Raw genomic sequence first — 23,476 nt, forward strand, 5'->3', positions numbered from 1 at the left:
CTCCATAAAAATCAGACGTTCTTTCCTAAGAGTGACTTTCAACGAAATGCCACCCAGGGATATTTACTCTCAAACTTCTTTAAATTTTAATTAAATTTCTCTTATGTTTGTGGAATATCAGCAATCACAAGTGGGAGCAGAATTGCTATTGAAGGTAGGAATTCTTCCTGTTTCCACTGACATCCTATCATACAGTTATAATTATGTGAAGTAGATCTGCGAAATCCTTTAACACTTGTGTATCTGTGTAAACACAACACAAAAAGAACAGACCAACTTGTTAGTAACAGAGGTAGATGAAGCAAAGCAAAAGATTGCCACTTGCTACCATATACATTTTTTAAATAGTGGGATTATGAAACAATTTTTTTCTTTGTAGGGGAAAAAAATGTATATTTTCCCAAACTGAATAATAAACATTTTAAAAACCTAGAAATTAATGATGAGGGTCTTAACCATAAAACCTTATAGAAACATCACACTTTTGTCAATATATGCATTCCCATAAGCCCATATAAAAATTTTCTTTTCCAAATTGAATTTTATTCCAGTCACCTTAATAAAAATCCTTCTGTGACATGACAAATCCCTCCATAAAATGAATAATTGCCTTCTAATTCATTTGAGTTCAATTTGGATTTTCATCAATCCAGCTTACTTAAGGGAAGATATATCTCTAAAGATACGTGAGGAATAGTTTTATATCATATGTCTTGGACATTCTGTGAAATAGTAAGTTGCTGATGACAGAGCAAAATAAATGGCTCTTTGTGAGCAGGTACTATCCATGTCCTCTGAGGCTGTAGTCAGAGCTGGGCTGGATGCAGTGTATAGACAGCAAGCAGGGCCGTCGGTGGAGGGTCCTGGCTGCATGTAGTGTGAGAAGGACTGTTGCTGAGGCATCGGTGTTTTACTTACATCAGCTCATGGTTCTAAATACTTGTGGCAACACTAATTCTAAATAGTGCGAGAATAAATTTGTATTATTCTATATTTCTCTATTCTTCTATTGGCAGCAGAAATTTTGACTGTTTCTTGCAGTATATTTTTACTAAAGAGTTCTTAAGAATTCATATCTGTGTGGTGATGCACATCTATAATTCCAGCTACTCAGCAGGCTGAAGCAGGAGGATACCTTGAGCCCAGAAGTTTGAGACCAGCTTGGGCAACTTGGCAAGACTCAGACCCATCTCTTAAAAGAACAAACAAAAAAAAGAACTCTTGTGTATTGTCCTAGATATATAAAACTGCTTATAATGGCTAGTGATTTATATTTTTTACTTTGTGTTTTCTAGAATAAAGTTTGAAACTCTCTATTAATATAGCAAAAATATTTTATTCTAAACCAAAATTCAGCAGATTGTGTAAGGTATTTGCAACAAACATGATAATAGGATAATATCCTTACTGTATTAAGAAATATTACATATCAATAAAAAATATTCAATAAGCCTTTTAAAAATGAGCAAAGATCAAAACAGATCTTTCTCAGAAAAGAAATAATTTATAAACCTATAAAAAGGTGATCATATTCATAATTAAGGAAGTGTGAGTTAAAACAATGAAAATATTATTTTTAACTTATCAACGTGTTTATTCATCCACTCAGCAAATATGTCCATTCAAGTAGTACACTGTATAGCCTTAGGGGATACATATACTAATATGGAAAGAGCTCTGTGATTTACTATTAGTAAAATGAAACAGTTTGAAACAGTATATAAATGCCCCTCTCCCTTTGTGGAATAAATAAAAAAATTGGACTGTATGCATACCTGTATACCTATATACACACACACGTGGAAATCAATGTAAGGACATGTAAAAAAAATCAACATGAGGTAAGAATGAGACTGCATAAATATCTTTCCCTAGTTCCCATCCTAATAAAACCTAATGTAATTTTTTCATATTTTTCAAAGCCTTACCCAGTCCTTTCTGGGGAAAGTGATTTTTCACTTCTTTGAATTCCTCTAATGGAACATGAAAAAGACAAGGAGGATGAAGAGGAGGAAAAATCAATTGACAACTTATTTATAAGGCATCATGCTAATGATTTTACATGCATTATCTCACTTGGTGCTTTTAAATATCCCTGTCTGGTCATTACTATTGACCACGTCATGTTTTATATGGAAACTGAGCCTTAGTGAAATTAAGAAGTTCCCAACCTCACATGACTAAGTGCAGAGGGCACCCAGATCCAAGACTGTGTGATGAAAATAGCGTGATCTTAGCCACTAAGCAAACTAGCTCTCAGCTTGTCTTGATTAGTTGACACCTTTCTTGTGTCTTATTTCACTTGCCAGGTAGAAGGTGAAGGGATTCTGGCAGTTTTTAGCAGTGCAGACTCTACACCGCACTGACTTCAGAGTTTGGTTTCCAATACTAATTAGGTTACCTTTTGCCAGTTATTTCACTTCTCTGTCTCAGGTTTCTAATATAACAAAAAGAGGTTAATAATAATACCTAATTCATAAAGGCATTTTGAGGATTAAAATCAGTGGTAGTAACTATGAAACACTTAGAACAGAGCTTTGCATGTAAAATAAACAACTAAATAAGTTTTAGTTATTATTCATAGTAAAAGAAAGGAATTGTATCCTACATGTTCTTTTTTACCCATAGAATCTAACACAGAGATTCCCATATAGTAATTACAGATTACCTGGCTGTTAATCATTCAGAGTCATCATTCAATAATTCATTATTTGTCATAATAGGAAGATATATATTGAACTGTATAAAATTCCACTTTTGTAAATCAAAATCAATCAAATATTGGCAATTTCATATGAGTCAGCTTAATTGATATATTTTAATTATTTCAAATTTCATTAAAATATGGGAATTTATGAATACAGCCAATAAACTCAGATACTTTCTAGATGCCTTTTTGTGTGTGTGTATGCTAAATGAATGTAATTTCCTATATAGTATAAAAAATCTATTATGTATAACAAAAATGATTTTTAAATATATCTGAAACCTATAATTAATATTCATTATTTTATTTTTTCTAATGTAGCATGCAATTGTCATGGAAAAGCTGGAGAATGCTATTATGATGAAAATGTTGCCAGAAGAAATCTGAGTTTAAATATACGTGGAAAGTACATCGGAGGGGGTGTATGCATTAATTGTACCCAAAACACTGCTGGTATAAACTGTGAGACATGCATTGATGGCTTTTTCAGACCCAAAGGGGTAAAGCATTCCTTTTCTTTCAAAAAGCATTATTTTTGATTTTTTATACAAAGAGATATAATACAGAAAAGTAATTTTGAAGGCTTTGCTAAAAAGTTGAACTTCAAATTCTAAACGGTGACTAGGGATATTTCATATTTGAAACTGATATACATCATTGAAGCTATATACTGATATATTTCCATCACTCCAGAAAGTTTCATTGTGCCTCATTCCAATCCATCCCCACCCCCAGGCAAACTCTGTTCTGACTTTTAGAGCATAAATTAGTTCTGCCTCTTAGTGAACTTCATACAAATGAAATTATAATACATACTAGTCTGTATCTTCCTTCTTTCACTCAACATGTTTCCATATTGTTTGTACATCAGTAGTTCTTTTAAAAAAAATCGTTTTGTAGTATTCCTCCATGTGAACATACCAAAAATTTTAATCCATTGTCCTGTTGATGGATATTTGGGCCATTTCTAGTTTGGCGTTAGCTCCTACAAATTATTTTATACCAGTCTTTTTGTAGTCAGGTTTTATACTAGTCTTTTTGTAGTCATATATTTATCTTGTGTAAATGTGTAGAAGTAGAAGGCTTGTTTCATAGGATGGGTATATGCCTGACTTTATAAGAAACTGCCAACAATTTGCCAAATTAATAATAATGTATAACATCTTCACCAAAATAGCATATGAGTTCTGTCATATTATTAAAGTTATTACCTTAAAATTTGATTTTAGATTTATTTACCAAATACACATATTTAATTTATACATGCTTGTAAATTATGTATATAATATATAATACAATGTTTACTTAGAGGATGGATTAATAATCTGAATTATTTTAATAAGATTAAAAACCATGTAAAGTAGATATGTTTGTGGAATCTCATAGATTAGATTTCCTGAACAATAATCTAATTTGGCAGATTTCCCTAATTACCACAGGGGGGGCAGATAATGAATTATTAATAGAAGGCTTTGTTTGTCATCATTGGGATCCTAAATCGTATTTCTAAGAGTTAAAATTTTATCCAAAATAATTTTTTTTTGCAATAAGTCCGCAAAGAGCTTTTGTTTTTGTTGTTTTTCATGTCCTGGTGGTTTCTCTGGGTAGAAAGTCCTTCTTCCAATTCGCTCTCAAATTGCTACTCATACTTCAAGCTCCAGTTTAAACGTCACTTTTTCTGTGAAACATTGCTTTGCTTCACTGTGTTGTGTTATTACCCCCTACTCTTTTGCCCCACAATGCTCTGTCTGTATGTCTGTTTTATCACTTGGCACACTCTCTTTAATCAACATCTTTTAAGTCTATTATTTCTATAAGCTTGTTTAAGACAGAGACCATGCCTTACTTATGCTGTGAATAGTCCTTACTTTATAGTGGGGGATGAATGGATATGTCTTAGACAAATGATGATTTTGAAAATGATCTGTGAACTTAGTTGATTGACTTTTTAAAATCATATATAAAAATAACTCTAATTTTAACATGCTTATTTATATTAGTCAACAAGTTTTGTAAATTAAGCCTAGATATATACACGTGGAAGTTCTATTTAATGAGGGGGTAAATATATATACATATATGTTATATATTAATATATATACACAAAAATGTGTGTGTATATGTATGTGTACATATATACACACAGATATACATATATATATTCTACAGTATTTTCTAGGCAAATAATTTAGGTTCTTTTCCTATTTCATCTGGAAAATAAATATTGTATATGTAGTGTATTAGCACAGTCTAGGTTTGTTTAATTAAATATTCTAACAGTAAAAGCTATGAGTTATATTATATGCCAGGAATATGAGATGCTTTATATGCTATTCCTTTTAATTTTAACGTATATAACATCACTTTAGTTGCTATCATTATCCTCACATTACAAGGAAGTAAATAAATTGTACCAGGCACAGCCAGTAAGTGGCTACATTGGGATATGAGCTCGAATTTTCCTGATTACAGAGTCCATGTTGCTTCTTCCCACGTTATGCTGTCTCCCAGAAAAACACATTTTTAAATATTTTAAATATTTTAAATATTTAATATTATCTTTTTCTGTTAAGTATACCTTTCTATTTAATTAAGTCATACCATAATTAATGTGAAAAAAGGTTCTGAAAAATAAATTTGGGGAAAACATTTTCCATTGCTAATTTTGAACTATGTTATAATAAAAAACAAAGCAACTGGGAAGACTTTATTATGAAATATGTATTAGAGCATACCAATAAAATATTATTTTTTTGACTATGATAATGACACTGTGATTTCAGAGATGCTTTCTGAAATGTGTAAGTACTAAAGGCTTTATATATAGGATTTTCTTTATTTTTTCCATGGATTTTTTTAATTTTTAATTTTTAATTATTATGAGTACATAATAGTTATATATGGTACATGTGATATTTTTATATAGGCATACAATGTGAATTAATCAAACAGGGTAATTGGTGTAGTCATCATCTCAAGCATTTAACATTTCTTTGTATTAGGAACATTATAATTCTACTCTTGTAGTTATTTCAAAGTATACCCTAACTTATTGTTGATTATAGTCACTTTGTTGTGCTATCAAATGTTCATTCTATCTAATTATCTAACTATATTTTTGCACCCATTAACCATCCCCACTTTATCCCCCCACCTCCACTACCCTTCCCAGCAGCCAGTAGTAACCATCATTCTATTCTCTGTCTTTGTGAGATCAATTTTTTTTTTAATATTTAGCTCCCCCATATGAGTGGGTACATGAGAGATTTGTCTTTCTGTGGTTGGCTTATTTGACTCAACATAATGTTCTCCAGTTCCATCCATGTTGTTGCAAATGACAGGATTCCATTCTCTTTTTGTGGCTATATAATATTCAATTGTGTATATGTACCACAATTTCATTATTCATTCATCCATTGATGGACACTTAGGCTGATTCCGTATCTTGACTATTGTGAATAGTGCTGCAATGAACATGGGAGTGCAGATATCTTTTTGATATACTGAATTCCCCCTCCTTTGGATACATACCTAGCCATGGGATTGATGTGTCATATGGTAGTTCTATTATCAGTTTTTTGAGGAACCTCCATACTGTTATCCATAGTGGATGTACTAATTTATTAAATACATTCTCACCAAGGACAACCAAAGTACAAGGGTTGTCCTTTCTCCACATCCTCACCCTTATTTGTTATTGCCTGTCTTTTGGATAAAAGCCATTTTACCTGGGGTGAGATGATATCTCATTGTAGTTTTGATTTGTGTTTCTCTGCTAACTAATGATGTTAAACGTTTTTTAATAGACCTCTTGGCCATTTGTATGTCTTCTTTTGAGAAATGTCTATTCAAATCCTTTGCTCATTCTTTAATCAGATTATTTGATTTTTTCCTATTGAGTCATTGGAGTTCCTTATATATTCTAGTTATTAATCTCTTATCTGACAAATAGTTTGTAAATATTTTCTCCCATTCTCTGGGTTATCTATTGACTGTGTTGATTGATTCCTTTGCTGTGCAGAAGCTTTTTAGCCTTATGTGACCCCATTTATCCAATATTGCTTTGGTTCCTTGTGCTTTGAGGTATTACTCAAGACGTCCTTGCACAGACCAATGTCCTGAAGTATTTCTTTATCTGCGATTTTCTTTAAAAATTTAGAAAGGATAAAATGTGATAAAACTTATATGGGAAAATCTTGACAATTGTTGAATCTAAGTAGCAAATATATAAGTTTATTGTACCGTCCTTTTTACTTTTGTGTAACCATTTAGAAGAAATAGATTTTAGAAATTGTAAATATGTATTAGATGTAATTACTTATAATTTTGTCAAAATAATTATTACTCTGTTATTAAAACTAATTTGTCTGAAAATTTCATGAATTGAAACATATTGCTGTTTTTATTATACTTAACTAAAAGCATTTTGAATATTTTTGTTAGGTATCTCCAAATTACCCAAGACCATGCCAGCCATGTCATTGTAATCCCATTGGTTCCATAAATGAAGTCTGTGTCAAGGATGAGAAACGTGCTCGACGAGGTAAGAGCTGCAATAGAATGTCACTGCTCTCATGAAAGGACAAATAAAAGCCAAATATGATTCTTTTCAGAAGAATATTTTGCAGTTGGTGTCATTAAACTAATAAATCAATTCTTACATATATCAGTTTATTAGTGTTCCCTCCAAGAAGCAGTTTTGTATTCCTCTTAATAATTAACTTTCATGTTTAATTATAATGCTTTAATAGCAAGAAGAGTTGAATCATTTGTTTGAGATATATGTGTGTATATCTCAAACAGAAAAAGAGAGAGAGAGAGAGAATCACAAATCTGTGGTGTATGTAATTTTGTCATATCTTACTAATTTTTAAACTGTTTTGTAGCTTCTATGGATTCTAGCATGAAATGACAGCAGTCATTAAGGGGGTTATGTGTTGAAGTGGGAAGAGCAAATAGAAGAGATCACACATTGAGATGGAGGCAGTAAGAGAAAGCAAGAAATGCACATAAAAGACTAAAGAAAGCAGTAGTCAGGAGTTAATGAAAGGAAAGAGACTGACACAAATTTAAACCAAATACTTTCTTTGAATAATGAAATTCATGATGAACTCCAAACATAAAGGAATCAAATACCAACCTAATGCCTTGATATAAAACATTTGGGAGTTACTTCTAGAGCAGTTGTTTGCCAAGTTCAAGTAGGAAATTCACGGAATGTATCTGGAACAGTTTATTGAATTTTTTCTTTGGAAAGACTAAAATAAATCATGGCAACAATGTAGGCTTTTTCCCCTAATGACTTTAGAGTTAAAAGATACAATGTTTCTTTGGCACAGTTTGGCTTACCTGCTCTCTTTATAAAACTGTAAGATTATCAATTTGAGCTTTACATAGTTTTAAATCTTCAAAGACTAAAAAACTAATGCAATTTAATATTCCCCTGATGAATTACTGAAGTCATTTTTCATCTTAAGCCCCCCTTTTTTTATTCGGCAACATCTAAATCATATTATTTTTGGTAATGTCATTTAACTCTCCTCCCCCCACATTTTAAAATAAGTATATCATTTATTACTGTAAAAGTTATAAAAAATGAAAAAGTAGAAAAAGAAATATATAACTTAGTGGTAATTCAGCAGATACCACTATTAACATTTTTGTATATTTTCTCATAATGCAAATTTTTGATGTTGCTCCTTTTAAATTTACCTGATAAGTTTCCCCTAAATATATTAAAAAATTTCTCTGAAATCTAGTTTCAGCACCTAAATAATACATCATTATATTATCATGCCATAATGATTAACATTTATCTACTCAACTTTATAAAGACATTATGATTGTTTCAAATTTTTATTTTTTGTAACCAGGGCTTTAATAAAGACTTTCCATATAAACATTTTCAATTATTATACAAACAATATATACTAAAATAAATTTTTAACAGTAAGGAAGGGAATAAAATAAATAACAGTAGTGTCCTCTTCAATCTATTTACCCTAGCATCATTTTCAAATTTAAACATAGTGAGCCTTTTCTCCAATTCTGTTCTTTCATTAGTTATATTTAATATCTAAATAATATTATTATCAGTATATTTATCACCATTGTCAATTGACTCTCTCCATCTTGAAAGAAGAAGAAATGTTTCATTCATACCACCTCCCTCTTTGTGTCCATACATTTTTATTATACATTTCTTCTATGGTATCTTTATCATGTTAAATAGAAAGTTTAAATCTCTATTTCATGATGTTTTTTTTATTTTTATGTTTTTATTTCTTATAGAAATGGGGTCTCCCTACATTGCCCAGACTTGTCTTGAACTCATGGGCTCAAGTGATCCTCCTGCCTCAGCCTCCCAGAGTGCTGGGATTACAGGTGTGAGCCACTGTGCCTGGCTCGTGATCTAATACATTTAGACTTTCTTTTGAGGTCCTGCTATGCAAGACAAGAAAAAGACCATCTTTACATTCCCCACCACTTGGCAGTGTCTGTCAATCACATATTCATCTTTTCAAAAATTTTAACAGTCATATTTGGTTCTAAACCAATAGTTAACTCTCTTAACTTTAAAATTGAAATCTAATAATCAAGATGGAACTGGAGACTATTCTCCTAAGTGAAGTCTCTCAGGAATGGAAAAACAAGCAGCACATGTATTCATTAAATTGGATCTAACCGATCAGCACTCATGAGCACATACAGAAGTAAAACTCAATGGAAATCAACCAGGTGGGAGGCGGGAGGAGAGGATGGGTGAAATCACACCTAATGGATACAGTGTACACTGTCTGGGTGATGGGCACACTTATACTTTCACTCAAGCTGTACAAAAGCAATCTATGTAACTAAAACATTTGTACCCTGGTAATAGTAATATTCTGAAATAAAAAAAAGATTTTAATATTATAATTAAATACATATTGTTCAGTATAGACCTGAGTTGCAAAATTGGATACATACCTGTAATACATTTTTATCTTCATGCATAGTCTGATAACCTCTTTGGGAAAGAGTCTAAAATGTGGTTTAATAATTTCAACTTCTTAGTCAGATTGCATAACCAGATAGTAGAAAATGATATTCCAGTGTCTTACTGGCATTAACTTGATTACTAAGGAAATACAAATGTATTTATTTTGTGAATTTTCTTTTTGTTTTCTTCATTTTCTTTTTGTATCAAGTAATTTTTCCCCCCATAGATGTGTAAGTTTTTTAAATATTAAAAATAATAATATTAATAGTATGTCATATTCATTATAAAGAATTTCCAGATTTGCTTTGTGTTTAACTGTTTTTGATAATAATTTCTAATATATAGAACTTAAAAATTTTTGTATATTCAGCCATCAAAATTCACATAAAATTCTTTAGCTATAATAATGATACTATGCTAAAATTATTATATATTTTAATATTTTTCTAGTGGATTATTTACATGCCTTTATAATTCTAGAACTCTTATCTATCCCAAGATTAGACAAATGTATTTTTTCATTTGTGTCATTGTATTTTATAATGTTTAATTTTTTAATCCATTTTAAATTTATTTTGGCATATTTTATATAGAAGGTTTCTAACTCTATTTTGTTTTCCAATACTCTCTTTTTTATTCATCTACATTTAATATTATTTTTATCTCTTTAAACCTATTAAATATATGTATTTTATATTCTGTATTTGTATCATTCTCTCATCTATCTGAGTTTTATTCTGAATTTGATTTTCTGCTAACTCTTACTCATTGGGTCCTCTTTTCTTACGTGTTTCATAATTGTGTGCATGTTTTATCTGTGTGTGCATGCATGCATATGTATTTCTTAGTTTACTCTTTCAGAAGCCTTGAATTTATATAAGGTTCTCTGATTATGATCTCCTAGCTTGTGTAGGACCTAGGATTTTTTTTTGTTGTTCCATGAAGCCATGCTCCATGAACTCTAGTCTAGTTCATCAGAATTTGCCAGTCAACTCCAGAAGAGACACTGGCTTAAAGGCTGACTTACCTCTCTGGAAGTCAGTTTTGTAGTTTCTCGCCTCTAAGGGTTTTCTCTATTTCATACTAGCACAACTATTCTATGTCTATATATGTCTATCTATCTATCTATCTATCTTTAATTTTATTCTACATCTTTAAGTGTTCTGAACAGGAGGGAGTCTTTTGATATCTAGTCCACAATATTCCCAGATACAAAAGTTAGGTTGGAGATTATTTATTACATGGATAACCTCTATATTTAATCTAAATTTCTGTTAATAGAAATTTTAATATCAGAAGTAAATGTTAAATTTTTTAATACTTTTGCAACATTTATTGAAATTACCACATTTCTTTTCCATTTGATCTATTGATGTATTTTTCAATGAACTTGTTAATATCAAACAATATTTATATTACCAGAATAAATTCTACTTGGTCATAATAGCAGATCCTTTTAATGTACTTAGGATTCAATTTGGTGTTTATTTATTATTTTTTTCTGGATTTACAAGTTAAATTGGCTGTGGCTTTGATACCAGCCAGTCGTGCTACTTTGGCAAGTCACTTAATAACTCTGTAATTTAGTTTCCTCATCTGTAAAATGGGAGAAATAATAGGGTCTATATCTCATATTCATGTTTTGAATGTTAACTGAATTGATCCGTATATAATGTATAATGCTAAGTATAATGGCTAATATAAAACAAGTGCTACTTAAGCTTTAGAAGTTATCATGTTTATTTTTACATTATCTTTGTTACATTTGGATATGAAGTTTTTGTTAACTTCATAAACTAAATTACATAGCTCTCCTTTTTTATATGCCCCATAAAAGTTCTAAGTCCTTAAAAAAATCTGTAAAAATTAACTAGTATTAAAACATTTTGTGGGCCGGGCGTGGTGGCTCACGCCTGTAATCCTAGCACTCTGGGAGGCTGAGGCGGATGGATTGCTCGAGGTCAGGAGTTCGAGACCAGCCTGAGCGAGACCCCGTCTCTACTAAAAATAGAAATAAATTATCTGGCCAACTAAAATATATATAGAAAAAATTAACCGGGCATGGGGTGCATGCCTGTAGTCCCAGCTACTCGGGAGGCTGAGGCAGTAGGATCGCTTAAGCCCAGGAGTTTGAGGTTGCTGTGAGCTAGGCTGACGCCACGGCACTCACTCTAGCCCGGGCAACAGAGTGAGACTCTGTCTCAAAAAAAAAAAAACATTTTGTGGTAATTCTTTGATAAATTGTTCTCTTTTAATATCCTTGATTAGCTTTGTTTAAGGTATCCTTTTTGCTTTTCTATTTTTCAAGTCTCTCTTCTTTCCTGTGGTATTCATTTTGTTTTGCTGGTTTTTTTATAATTACAAGAATTAAATTTTAATTAATTCATGCTTTAAAATAACAGAACTATTTAAGTCTGTAAGTTTATTTTGGCTACAGTTTTTCATAGCCAATAAACATTGCTAAGTTCCTTTCTCACTGCCATTACATTCTACTTAAACAAGTATTTAATTTGCAATTAAAGTCTTGGTTTTTCACTTTAACTCAAGAATAATTAAGGAGAGATATTTATTTTTTAATTTTTAGAATGGTTGAATTTTGTATAAAATTCTATCTTCGTGCTTGATATTCATAATTAACTTAATCCCAATTTTTTTGATATTAATCTAGAAGTAGTAATTTATGTTAAGAAAATAAACAAGCCTTAGATAATTTCTGCTTTGATAAATTGAACATTTTTGTGTATTAGTAAATGCTGGGCTGTGGTAAATATAGTTATATACCATATAATATATAATTCAAAATTATTAGATTATTCAAATTTTCTATGATTTTTTTCCTATCATCTGTAAATATTTAAGATGGTAGGTTAATGTCATTCTCAGCCATTGATATTTGAACAATTTTTCTTTGATTTCCTATACTGTTGTTTTCTATATATTCTTGTATTTATAATTAGTACTTAATTGAAGGGTAAATATAATAACTTCAATCATGTTTTATTGCATCTTTGTTAATGTAAAATGAGAGTTTTAATCTATTTTATTTGAATTCTCTTTGACCCTAATTAATACTACTGCAACATTTTTTCTTATTTCTATGCTTTCCTAATATATATTTATGTTCTTTTATTTTTAATGTTTCTGGTCATTTTGTGTATCTCTTATACACAGTACATGTACATGTTTTTAATAAGAACAGTAAGACTGTTTAACTCATTTGTATGTATTTGGTATGTATGTTTGACACCATTTCTGTCATTCTGTTTTATGCTTTCTCACTACAATGTTTCCCCTCCTTTCTTTTTTTCTGCCCTCCTTTCCTTTTTCTGATGGATTATATTTTATTGATTTGCCCTTATCTTTACCTAGATTTTGAAGGTCTGTATCTTGTATTCATTTGTCTTGATTTTTTTTCTATTTTTCTAATCAAAGACATGAATAAAAATTGTCTTTTGAATCTCTATGTAAAAAAATGTAAATTTAAACTGCTTTCATTTCCCTGTTCTATTTCTCCCTATCCCCAAAATAACCACTCCCATGAACACCTTTTGCCTTTTCTTTAGTAATACTGCCAGTGATGTTGTCCTTAGATTGTTGTTGTTAAATTGTTTTAAGTAATATATGTTTATTTCCAAGGCTCTCTTTCATCTTGTGATAGTCTGGTGGTAGAGGCTTGTTTTATGAGCCGTCATACATACACCAGCTCCTGTTTGTCCTTCTTAATGTGGTACCATCAGCCTTAGAGTTTGTGGAAATTACTCCTTAATCGTTGTTACAATTTTCTGTAGCCTTAGTTTGGTAGATGCTTCGAATAGAAGATGCTATGTTAGCATAATCATAGCAAGCTTCTAATTAAACCCTATACCCTTTGGTTTTAACTTTTCTTTGTTGATGTACACCAAGAATCTAATTTTTGTATCAAAATAGGCCTCTGGAGGTTACCATTATTGAAACTTTAAAAACTAAATTATATATTTGTTTTAAAAGTGTTGCTATGTGGCTCATCTTCCCTTAGGCCTGGCACCTGGATCCTGTCATTGTAAAACTGGCTTTGGAGGAGTGAGCTGTGATCGGTGTGCCAGGGGCTATACTGGCTACCCAGACTGCAAACCCTGTAACTGCAGTGGCTCAGGGAGCATAAACGAGGACCCTTGTTTTGGGCCCTGTTACTGCAAGGTACATTGTTTATTCTAATAATGTCCCACTGTTAAGGCAGAAGATTATTTTCCTTGGTTTCTCTGTTATGTCTGCTGGCATTAAGCAATTGTAACAATTTCTCCTGTAAATATTCACTATCTGTTCTGTCTGTGGTATTCGTATAAGTGTCTTTAAATGCCTACCATGTTCACTGCAGCAAGACGTTTATAAGGCACTGGCCATTTATCTAAAAACCTACAAATTCACAGAGGATAAATCACTTTAAGAGTCTGTGACATTTTATGGGAAAAACACTTTTCCCTCCATTGCCCAAGTAGTCTGTTAATTAAAAAATATACAGCACTAAAAATAGAAACCCTTAATACCCTCAGATTTATTATACCTTTTCATCTAATTCTGAAAAGCGTTCTGTCAAGAGTTTCAGTCTGGATTTTAAAATAATCTTCAGAAGTTTGAATCCAGATAGAACTTAAAATACTCACTGTATTCAAACTCTTCTGTTTAATTACCAAAAATGTATGGAGCACTGGTGAAATTGATTAAAGACTCAATATCTTCTCCCCAAAATACTTTTAGAAATGCAACTTCATTTGTTATGCATGCTCAGCTAATAGCACATCATGTTAACACCGAGCAATGCATTACACCTGCAGATAATACACATAGAGGAAAACAGAGGTATGAACAAATCCAAAATGATAAGACTGATTTACTCTAGCTATAATAATCAGCTCCATAATGTTTGGATCAGACAGTGGATATCTACATTAGCTGAGAGAAGGAAAAATTCTTGGAAAAAGTTGGCATGCCATATTGACATAAACATGAAAATTCTTTCTTTTTTCCTTCATAGGAGAATAAAGATGGAACCTTATTAAAAATGTTTTTGTTAAATCATTAGTCTTATCTAGACAGCTATAAAATATTATGTGCTTATAGTTGATACATGTGGGCTCATGTGTGTATACAAATATTAAGCCATAACATAAGTAGCAAATATTAGTTTCAATGTTAAGTGCATATGTATTGGTATGAGAATGTCTGAAATATCAAGTTAATTATTATAATAGTTTCATAATAGGTATATATTACAGCAGGGGCAATTTAGGTACCTATTTTAAACTACAGAAACAATAAAATGTTTACACAAGCAAGCAAAAAGTCTGTAAGTCCGTGGTAAAGAGTTGTCATGTGCTGAATATAGTAAATTTTCTAGATCTAGTACATTTCATTCCAATATTATCTGAAATGAAAAATTGCTCTGGTAAACCAACATTGTATAGCAGCCTGTGAATGATTACTTGCTTAAGGATACCTCCCCTCTCCATCCTGAATGTCTCTTTGGGCAATCCTGATCCTGCAGGCTCTTAGTACATCTTCTATAATATTTATCAAAACATATTGTGTATGTGCTTTATTCTTTTTCAAAATTCCCCTGAAATCTGTAACCTTTACCACTCTTTCAAATAAAGGACAGGCAATGCTAAGCTTAAAATGGAAGTGATACCTCCAAAGTCTCTAGAATATAGGAAATCAAACAGGAATAAAAAAAGGAACTGTTTTTATACACCTAGCATTCATAACATGTATGGTATTTGCAAGGAAAGAGTAACAAACGAATTCATTCTCTTTGGTAAATACAGCAGGTAAGACTAAAACAAGAAAGCTATAGTGATTAGCAGAGCTCCAAGGAGCCCCTGGAGCTGCCTACTGCCTGCTCTCTGCCTGACTTGATATTGCACTGAGAGTGATTATAATCCCGGAAAGAGAAATGCCTCCTGCAAAGACACTTGAAGCACTACATAGACAATTAAAAGTATAACAATAAACAGCAATTAAGAAATCATAAAAGCGAATGAAAAATTAAGTAAATAGTGTCATTAAAAGAAATGCCTTTCAACCATGTGATATTTTAAATAGAAAACTATGTTCTTATAAACTAAATTATTTTAGGATAAAAACCTTTAGAAAGCAATTTTCATAAAATGTCTACATAATTTAAAAATCACAACTTATGTGCATATAATATATGAATTATATAACAAAATTATATAATATCACAATATAGCACGAGTTATATCACAATGTACATACAATGTACTCTAATTAGGTGCCTATAATCTCTTTAGAAGAATAAAAAATAACCAGTATTTCAACAAAATATGCATACAATTTAAATATAAATACTGGAAAGATGGTTATTAATATAGAGATAAATGTAATAGTTTATTCTATTTCACAAAAACATGATTTGACTAGATGGATCAACTGATTATTAAAAACAGTATGCATCAAAATGCTATGTAAGAAGCAAAATTTTATTGAGAGACTAAGATACTAGAGACTTAAATTCAAATAAAATGACAGATTTTTTGATGAATAGGAAGAATATATACATACATGTCCATATATTTATATCAAAATTAGTAACTTTGAATATATTTATCTGTAAATAGAAAGAATATAAATTACATGTAAAATAATGTCTATATTAAGTATTCATCTCCAAAATGCATATTAACCTTAAACACTTGTACATTTATTCCCTTATACTATAATATATGAATTTTTCATAATTTTTATTAGAAAGAAGTATCTCACTTCCTGAAGGCTGAAGACATTTTAAAGCAGTGCTTCTTTATGAAGTGTTGTGCCTAAATTTTTTTCTATTATAAATTTTAAATGACTGGTATTCTGGTAAAATGCCATACTGATCTGATATTGACACCATTTTTTTCATTCTATTATTTCAAAAACATAGATTTGCGGGATAAATGTAGCAAATGAAGTTATGAACATTTAGATCCAGGAAAGAAAGGGAAATTCCCAGGTGTCAGGACAAAGAGGGAAATCTAATTTAAGCATAAGCTCAAGAAAACTGAGAGCCAGAGTCATGGGAGGTGGGGCAGAGGCTTGTCTCAGTTTTAGGATTCAGGCTAAAGTTTGGAGTTTTAATGCCCTCACTAGGATTTGGACCCACAGAGGGAAATTGCAACTGAACTCACTTAAGCTGGGACTCTAGAAATGCTTTCTGACAGTGAATGGGGGCTAGAATATTCTTCCTGCAAGCCTGGAGAGGCATACGGAAAACTTTCTCTTTTCTTTGGGACCCTGAGTGGGGGAAAGCTATTACCTTGTGCAGGACCAAATTCCCAAACCTGTGTGTTCACATGGGAATAGGGTCCATTTTATTTTCTCTTTATGTGCTAGAATTCTTCAACAAGTCAAGCAAACAGTATTCCTACAAGAAAAAATATATATATAGCCTCAATTGAAAATGAGGTCAAAGTAAAGCAATGCAGTGCACAAAAGGAAAATAACTAGAAAAAGAAATCAGTAGCCATAAATATCACAGTATTTGTACACGAAGAACTAAAAAGGATAATCTTAAAGAAATTGTGTAATAATAAAAATGTGATGATATTTTGATATATAAATCATAAAAATATGTTTAAAATATATAATTATAAAACTTTGATTCAGAGATTAAAGAATAAAAAAGAAGGAATAGGAAAAACAATATAAAACAGCACTGTATTAAAATAAAAATAAACAGGTTTGGAAACGAAACCCATGTAATTTACTTCTAGAAATTTTATATCTGTATAGTCATTGAAATCAGAAACCCAGTAGATGGGTTAAACAAGAGGTTAGAAACTCTGGATAGATAATCAGAAATATAGACCTGAGGAAATTACCTATAAATTAGCATAAGGAAGTAAAGAACTAAAACATGATGCTAACTGACTGATAGAATTGTAACATAAATTTCAACAGAAGTTTAGTAGGAGTTGCCAAAGAGGAGGTTAGATGAAATTGAGGAGAAACAATGTTCAAGAAATAATGAAGGAAAAAATAATGATAATGAATTAAAGAAACTTGTACATCCTCAGTTTGAAGAACATAAAAAAGAAGTCCACTCATGGTTGAAAACCTGTCCACCTGCAAGACAAAGAGGAATATACTGAAACCAAAGGCAAATATCTTTATTGTGAGTGTTTACCACTCAGTCCAACTTCATTGAAAGAGACATTAAATGATGTATGTAATTTAGTAAGAATATTGTACCCAGAAGAGAGTTCTACTAGACTGCAGTCTATAAGAATCAATCTGTAAAAAGCAGTAGCATTTCTTTCTACAGTGACAACCAAATAGAAAATGTAATAGAATATTTAAAATGGCAACAAAAAATTTATGAAACCTAGAAATAAATGTTTTTAAGATGACAATAATTTTTAAAGGCTATTGGAGACCATAAAAATTTAAATGAGGAGATAGCTGATCATTACCAAGTGCCACTGAAAATCTGAGGAAATGGAAATGTTTACTATTTCTGTTATTAGGATGAATTAGTACCACAATTTAGGAGGGCAATATGGCATTATCTAGTATCTTTGAAGATGACAAAACCCTGTCAGCCAGCAATTTCACATCTAAACATTTACCCTAAAGAAACACTTATATTATGTACAAAGAAGTAAATAAAAGACATTCAACATAGACCTACTTACTATAATGAAAATGAGAAAAAATCTAAATATCCAAATAAATAGTAAAAATAAATTATAATATTTTCACTTAATCTGATAAAAGACATAGCTAAAGAGAATGAAACATGCCTATGTGTATAAACATTTATAAATTTCAGAAACTTCAGGTAAAGTGAAGAAAACAAAAGCCATTATGTTATTACTTATGTCAAGCTGTAAAACAGAAAATAATTCTATACTGTTTGTAGACACACACATACATAATAAAAAACATAAATACACTTATATGATATAAACTAATTTCACAATAGTAGTTACCCTAGAGAAAGAGGAAAGGGAGTAGCACAGAAATGAAATGAGATTTAATTGTGTGTAAGTATTATTTCTTTAAAAACATATCTGAAGCAAATATGTAAAATGTAAATTTTTTACCTCTAGGTTGTGGATAATGGGTGTCATACCATATGTACTTTTCTGAGACTTTAAAATAATTCCTAATTTAAAATTTCTTTAATTGAAAGTAAAAAGGAATTCCAGATTTAAAAAGAGGTGAATGAAATTCTTAATACAATATCAACTAAAGTATTATTACCTTTATACATAAGGTTTTTTACTTATAGCCTTATTTAGACAATGATACTAATGAACATCATCCTCAAATATTTTAAAATATTAAAACAATGCCAACTCAAGACAATAAAATGTATACAGATATTTTTGCATTATTAAAAATTTTGACATTTCTGTCGTTTCTTACGAATTACAAGGATCAAGCCATTCTCAGATATATGACAAGTCAATTGGATGTAAATGCTGCCTGACTCTCGGTATTTGTTTATTTCAAGTACCACATACTAGATATTGACTCTTTTGTAGTTTGATGTCATGTTACTCAGTCAATGTTGGTTTGCAGGATTTCGTAAGTAATATAAATTGACCTTGATCTAGCAGAAACATGTGCTTTTATTTTTATCAAAGTCTTATAATGGAAAGATAAATAGTGAAGTAAAAGATCAGAAATCAAAGCCTGTACTTTCATCTTTTTGCTTTGTGTTTATTGTACCTTCTGTTCACAAGATGATGTGGTCTGGCCTTGGTTTACCTCTCCAGAATGTTCTTGAGCTTCAGTCATTGTCTTCCAGCATTACTTAAATTCCTTGAGCCAACAAGTTCTTTATAACTCTGGAATTTTACACGTTCTGTTAAGACTGTGGAAAACCTCATTTCCATTTCTCTCCTTTTGCTTAGAGAGGCCTTTTTCAAGGCTCAGCTTAACCTCTTCTTTCTCTGCCAAGTTGCTCTGGATCCCCCTAATATATATTATTCTCCTTCCATAATCATTTTTCACACCTTTTTCTTTCCTTTTATGAGCTTTTTACAATTTGCAATTCTGTTTTATGTCTATCTGACCTCCGGTGATGACATAGACCCTATATATTTTCTTCATCATTGTGCAATAGAGGGTAACACAGTGACTCATACATAAGAAAGAGGAAAAGAAGAAAACAAAAAATTGTGAAGCTTTGACAGTCAGTTAACCTATCTGACTCCATTTCATAATCTATGGAAATGGTGATACAGAATTTTACTGCCTAACTCTCAGTAGGTATAATTATAACATTGAAGCCCTGGGATAAATATAAAGTATAATCATAACTATCTTCTGGATTACTTTGTTGTTATTGTTTTTTATATTGCCTTTCATAAGTAGAGATAAGTTTTCTTTTTTTTTCCCTCTAATAGAATTTTTATGGTTCATTAATATTTTTTATTGGTTTTAGATTTCCCTACTCTTTTTCATTTGTGTACAGGACTGGTCACCCCATTAATTTGTTAGACTTAATCCCTGGACATTTTACAAAGAGACTTCAATTTATACATTTGATCCTGAATCTAAATTACAGATGTAAAATTTTGGCATAAAAGCTTCATGCAGGAATTGGTCTCTTACAACAGCTACAGTTCAAATATTATGTTAATCAATTTTTACATTGACAAAGTCTCTCTCCTTGACCAAACTGTAGTCAGGCTCCTCTGAGCCCTCTTCTTGACTAGGCTTTGTCCTGTCCTCAAGCCTAGTCCAGTTGTTGCAAGAATCCTGCTAAGTCAGTTTATTGAGAATCCCCCACCCTTGATATCTGATCACCCTGGCCTACCTTGAGCAAAAATCCTGTTAGGTTGGTTTAGCAGTAGTCTTCCCTAATGTTAATGTTTCCTCTCAGTAATTGTCCATCCACTGACCTCCCTCCCTCTTAGCTACAAATCGCCACTTGTTCATGCTGTACTTGGAATGGTGCCCAGTTTTGGGCTGAGGTCTTTTTTCCCCTTTTGCAATAGTTTCTGAATGAAATCTATCTTTACCACATTAACTGCTATCCAGCTGTAGTTCTCTTCGACAATATTAAAAGCTAAGCTTGTGAAAAGTGAGAACTAATTTTTATTTATTTTCTTCTCTCTCTCTCTCTCTCTTTCTCTCCCTAACCCACCAACTATTTATTATCTAGCTTTGGAACAGTGCGTTCTAAGAGTAAACATTCAACAAATACTACTAATTAACTCATTAGCCTTCCTTTTGTTAACTTCTTTTAATACTAGGATGCATTAGTATGAAGGCCATAATAGAAGAAAACCTGTAATTGACTACAAACACCCAAACAACGAAGCATGACTGCAAAATTCCTAAAGTAATTATCACAAGAAATAACTTAAATATCACTGGAGATGTTCCTGGTAACTGTCAATAGAATTCCCAGTTGACTAACAATCACAGTTAAACATGTACTGCCAAAGTTGTACCTAATTTATAAGGAGGCAGCTTCATGAGAAGGAATACAGGGAAACTACTGTGACTCTATTTCTCCAGAGAGAAACTGTACTGAGGAAACTGTACGAAAAAGAAAATTGATGTCAACCTCATAGTATCTGACTTTAAGAAACCAAAAATAAAAGAACTTACTAAGGTTCTTCCAATTCAACTTTGTTATTAGGGAAAAAGGGCACTAAAGAAAAAAGCCTTTATACATTTTTTGTAGAGTAGGCCACAACACATTTAATTGGACATTCAGCTGATATGTTCAATGGAAGTATGTGTTGTTTAAAGCACACATTTCTCCCTATGGAGATGAAAATTGGTTCTTGAGAGGCAAAAATATCATAATTCATTTTATATATAATACGAAGCAATCATATTCACACAGTGCATCTGAACATAAAGCATTTCTGTAGTATTAAAACTTCATGGTAAGGATGATTATGAAAAAAATGACTAAACAGGCTTCATAGGGGCAAAATAATGAAAACTAAGTAGAATAGGTTAAGAACTCTGCCCTAAAGTGGCACTTTTTAATATCACAATATATAAGAATATAAAAATATTTATTGTATGAATTATTTACAGTGGAAAAATAATTAACTATTATTACTTCATATTTAATTTTTGTTAATATGGTCAATTAGAATTATGATTTAGAAAGAGTGAAAGTAGAGTATTGGAACATTTGGTTTTAAAAAACTGTAGTGATATAAGGGAATATTAATCTCTAGAATGAAAGTCTGGTGCATTCTGGAAATTACCCTATTTCATAGATTTCAGTTCTCATTTATAAGTGGGAGCTAAATGATAGATATATATAGTCATAAAGTGGTTTAATGGACATTGGAAACAAAGAAGAGGGGACAGAGGGAGGGAGGTGAGGTGTACCTGTCCAGTACAACGTCCACTATTCTAGTGATGGGTACATTAAAAGCCCTGATTTCAGTACTAAACAATTCATCCATGTAAAAAGAAATACTTGTACCCCTTAAATCTATTGAGATAAAGAAAATTTAAAAATTAAATTTGCATATGGAAAGAAATGGATTCACAAATAAAATATTAAAGTAAACTTATTGAATTGACAGTAGCTGCCCAGAGGAAATTCTGAGAGATTTAATATGATTAGACCTCATTTTGTTTAGATAAACTGTTAAAGCAACTTTTACAAAATTTATTAAATTATATGTTAACTCTTTCAACAGTTGATTAGTACAAATCAGTGATAAAATAATAAAGGAAAGAGAAATTGCATAAGGATTAAAATAGCATTTGGGCTGGAAGTTGTAAATTTTACCAATGTTATTAGATATTCAGGATCAATTAGGTTCTCATCTTTGTTAGGGAATGAGTTGGGTGGTAACAAGGTGTAAGATATGGTCTCTGCCAACCTTATAATATAAATGGCATGAAAAGGACAAAAACAATGGTTTTACTGCTTGTATCTCCCTCTCTCTCTCTGTCTCTGTCTCTGTCTCTCTCTCTCTCTCTCTCTGTCAATATATGGCATTTAGGAGGTATCCTTACACATCTGGAAACATTCCAGTTGAAGAGAACAATGCTGTTGTAGTCTATTCTAATCCTATCATGAAAATCTTGGGATACATCTTTTTTTACTCAAATCTATGGCTTTTCTGACTTGTTTTTCCTTCAGAGGCATAGGGAACTCTGGTGATAAGTCTAGTGTCAGACCCAGGACATGTTCTCTGTTTCCATCTTAGGGCAGTGATTTCCTTCTACTTTATGTTATACTATCTGCACACTTCTCTTACTTCCTTTGTCATAATGCTCTTGAGGGCATTTTTATATATTCTGTGATATCTTATATAACACCTTGTATAAAGTACCTCAACTATGATTTGATGAATAAGTAATATGAAGAATTAAAGAACAATGAGAAATAATGTGCAGAACATTTATTAATAATTTGATATTGATAGCAAAGGAAATTAAATTGCTCAAAGAGCTCACCCATAAGGCAGATGGTTTACTCTCAAGCTGGAAATCAAAAAAATTTAACTCCTGGACCATCCATATCAGTCACAGGGAAGTTTTGAAAAAGTGATAATAGAAAGAATTGGGACCCAGGCTGCAAAGAGCATGTATATTAGCAAACTCTAATAGAAGGTGGGAAACTTTTGTGTCTATATAGGTGGAAATGAATGTCCTGAGTCACTATACTTCTGTGGTTGAATTGTGCTAACCTAAATTATATAAAATATACTGAACATCAAACTGTGATGTTCTCTAGTAATCACTGTTTTAACAATATTTTTTTAAAAGAAAACTTTGGAAACATAATTCTCTAAATAAACAATTACTTAGAG

General features: G+C 31.3%; 1 protein-coding gene across 1 annotated transcript in view; it reads left to right on the plus strand.

Moving 5' to 3' along the window:
* LAMA2 (laminin subunit alpha 2) overlaps positions 1–23,476 on the plus strand; it is a 554,924-nt gene that overhangs the window by 225,441 nt on the left and 306,007 nt on the right. Inside the window, exons 8-10 of the mRNA XM_045544336.1 lie at positions 3,029–3,207; positions 7,151–7,250; positions 13,705–13,865. Of these exons, the coding sequence (XP_045400292.1) occupies positions 3,029–3,207; positions 7,151–7,250; positions 13,705–13,865 (440 nt within the window). The remainder of the gene's footprint in view (positions 1–3,028; positions 3,208–7,150; positions 7,251–13,704; positions 13,866–23,476) is intronic.

Source organism: Lemur catta, chromosome 2, assembly GCF_020740605.2.
Source record: "Lemur catta isolate mLemCat1 chromosome 2, mLemCat1.pri, whole genome shotgun sequence".
Taxonomy (NCBI): Eukaryota; Metazoa; Chordata; class Mammalia; order Primates; family Lemuridae; genus Lemur; species Lemur catta.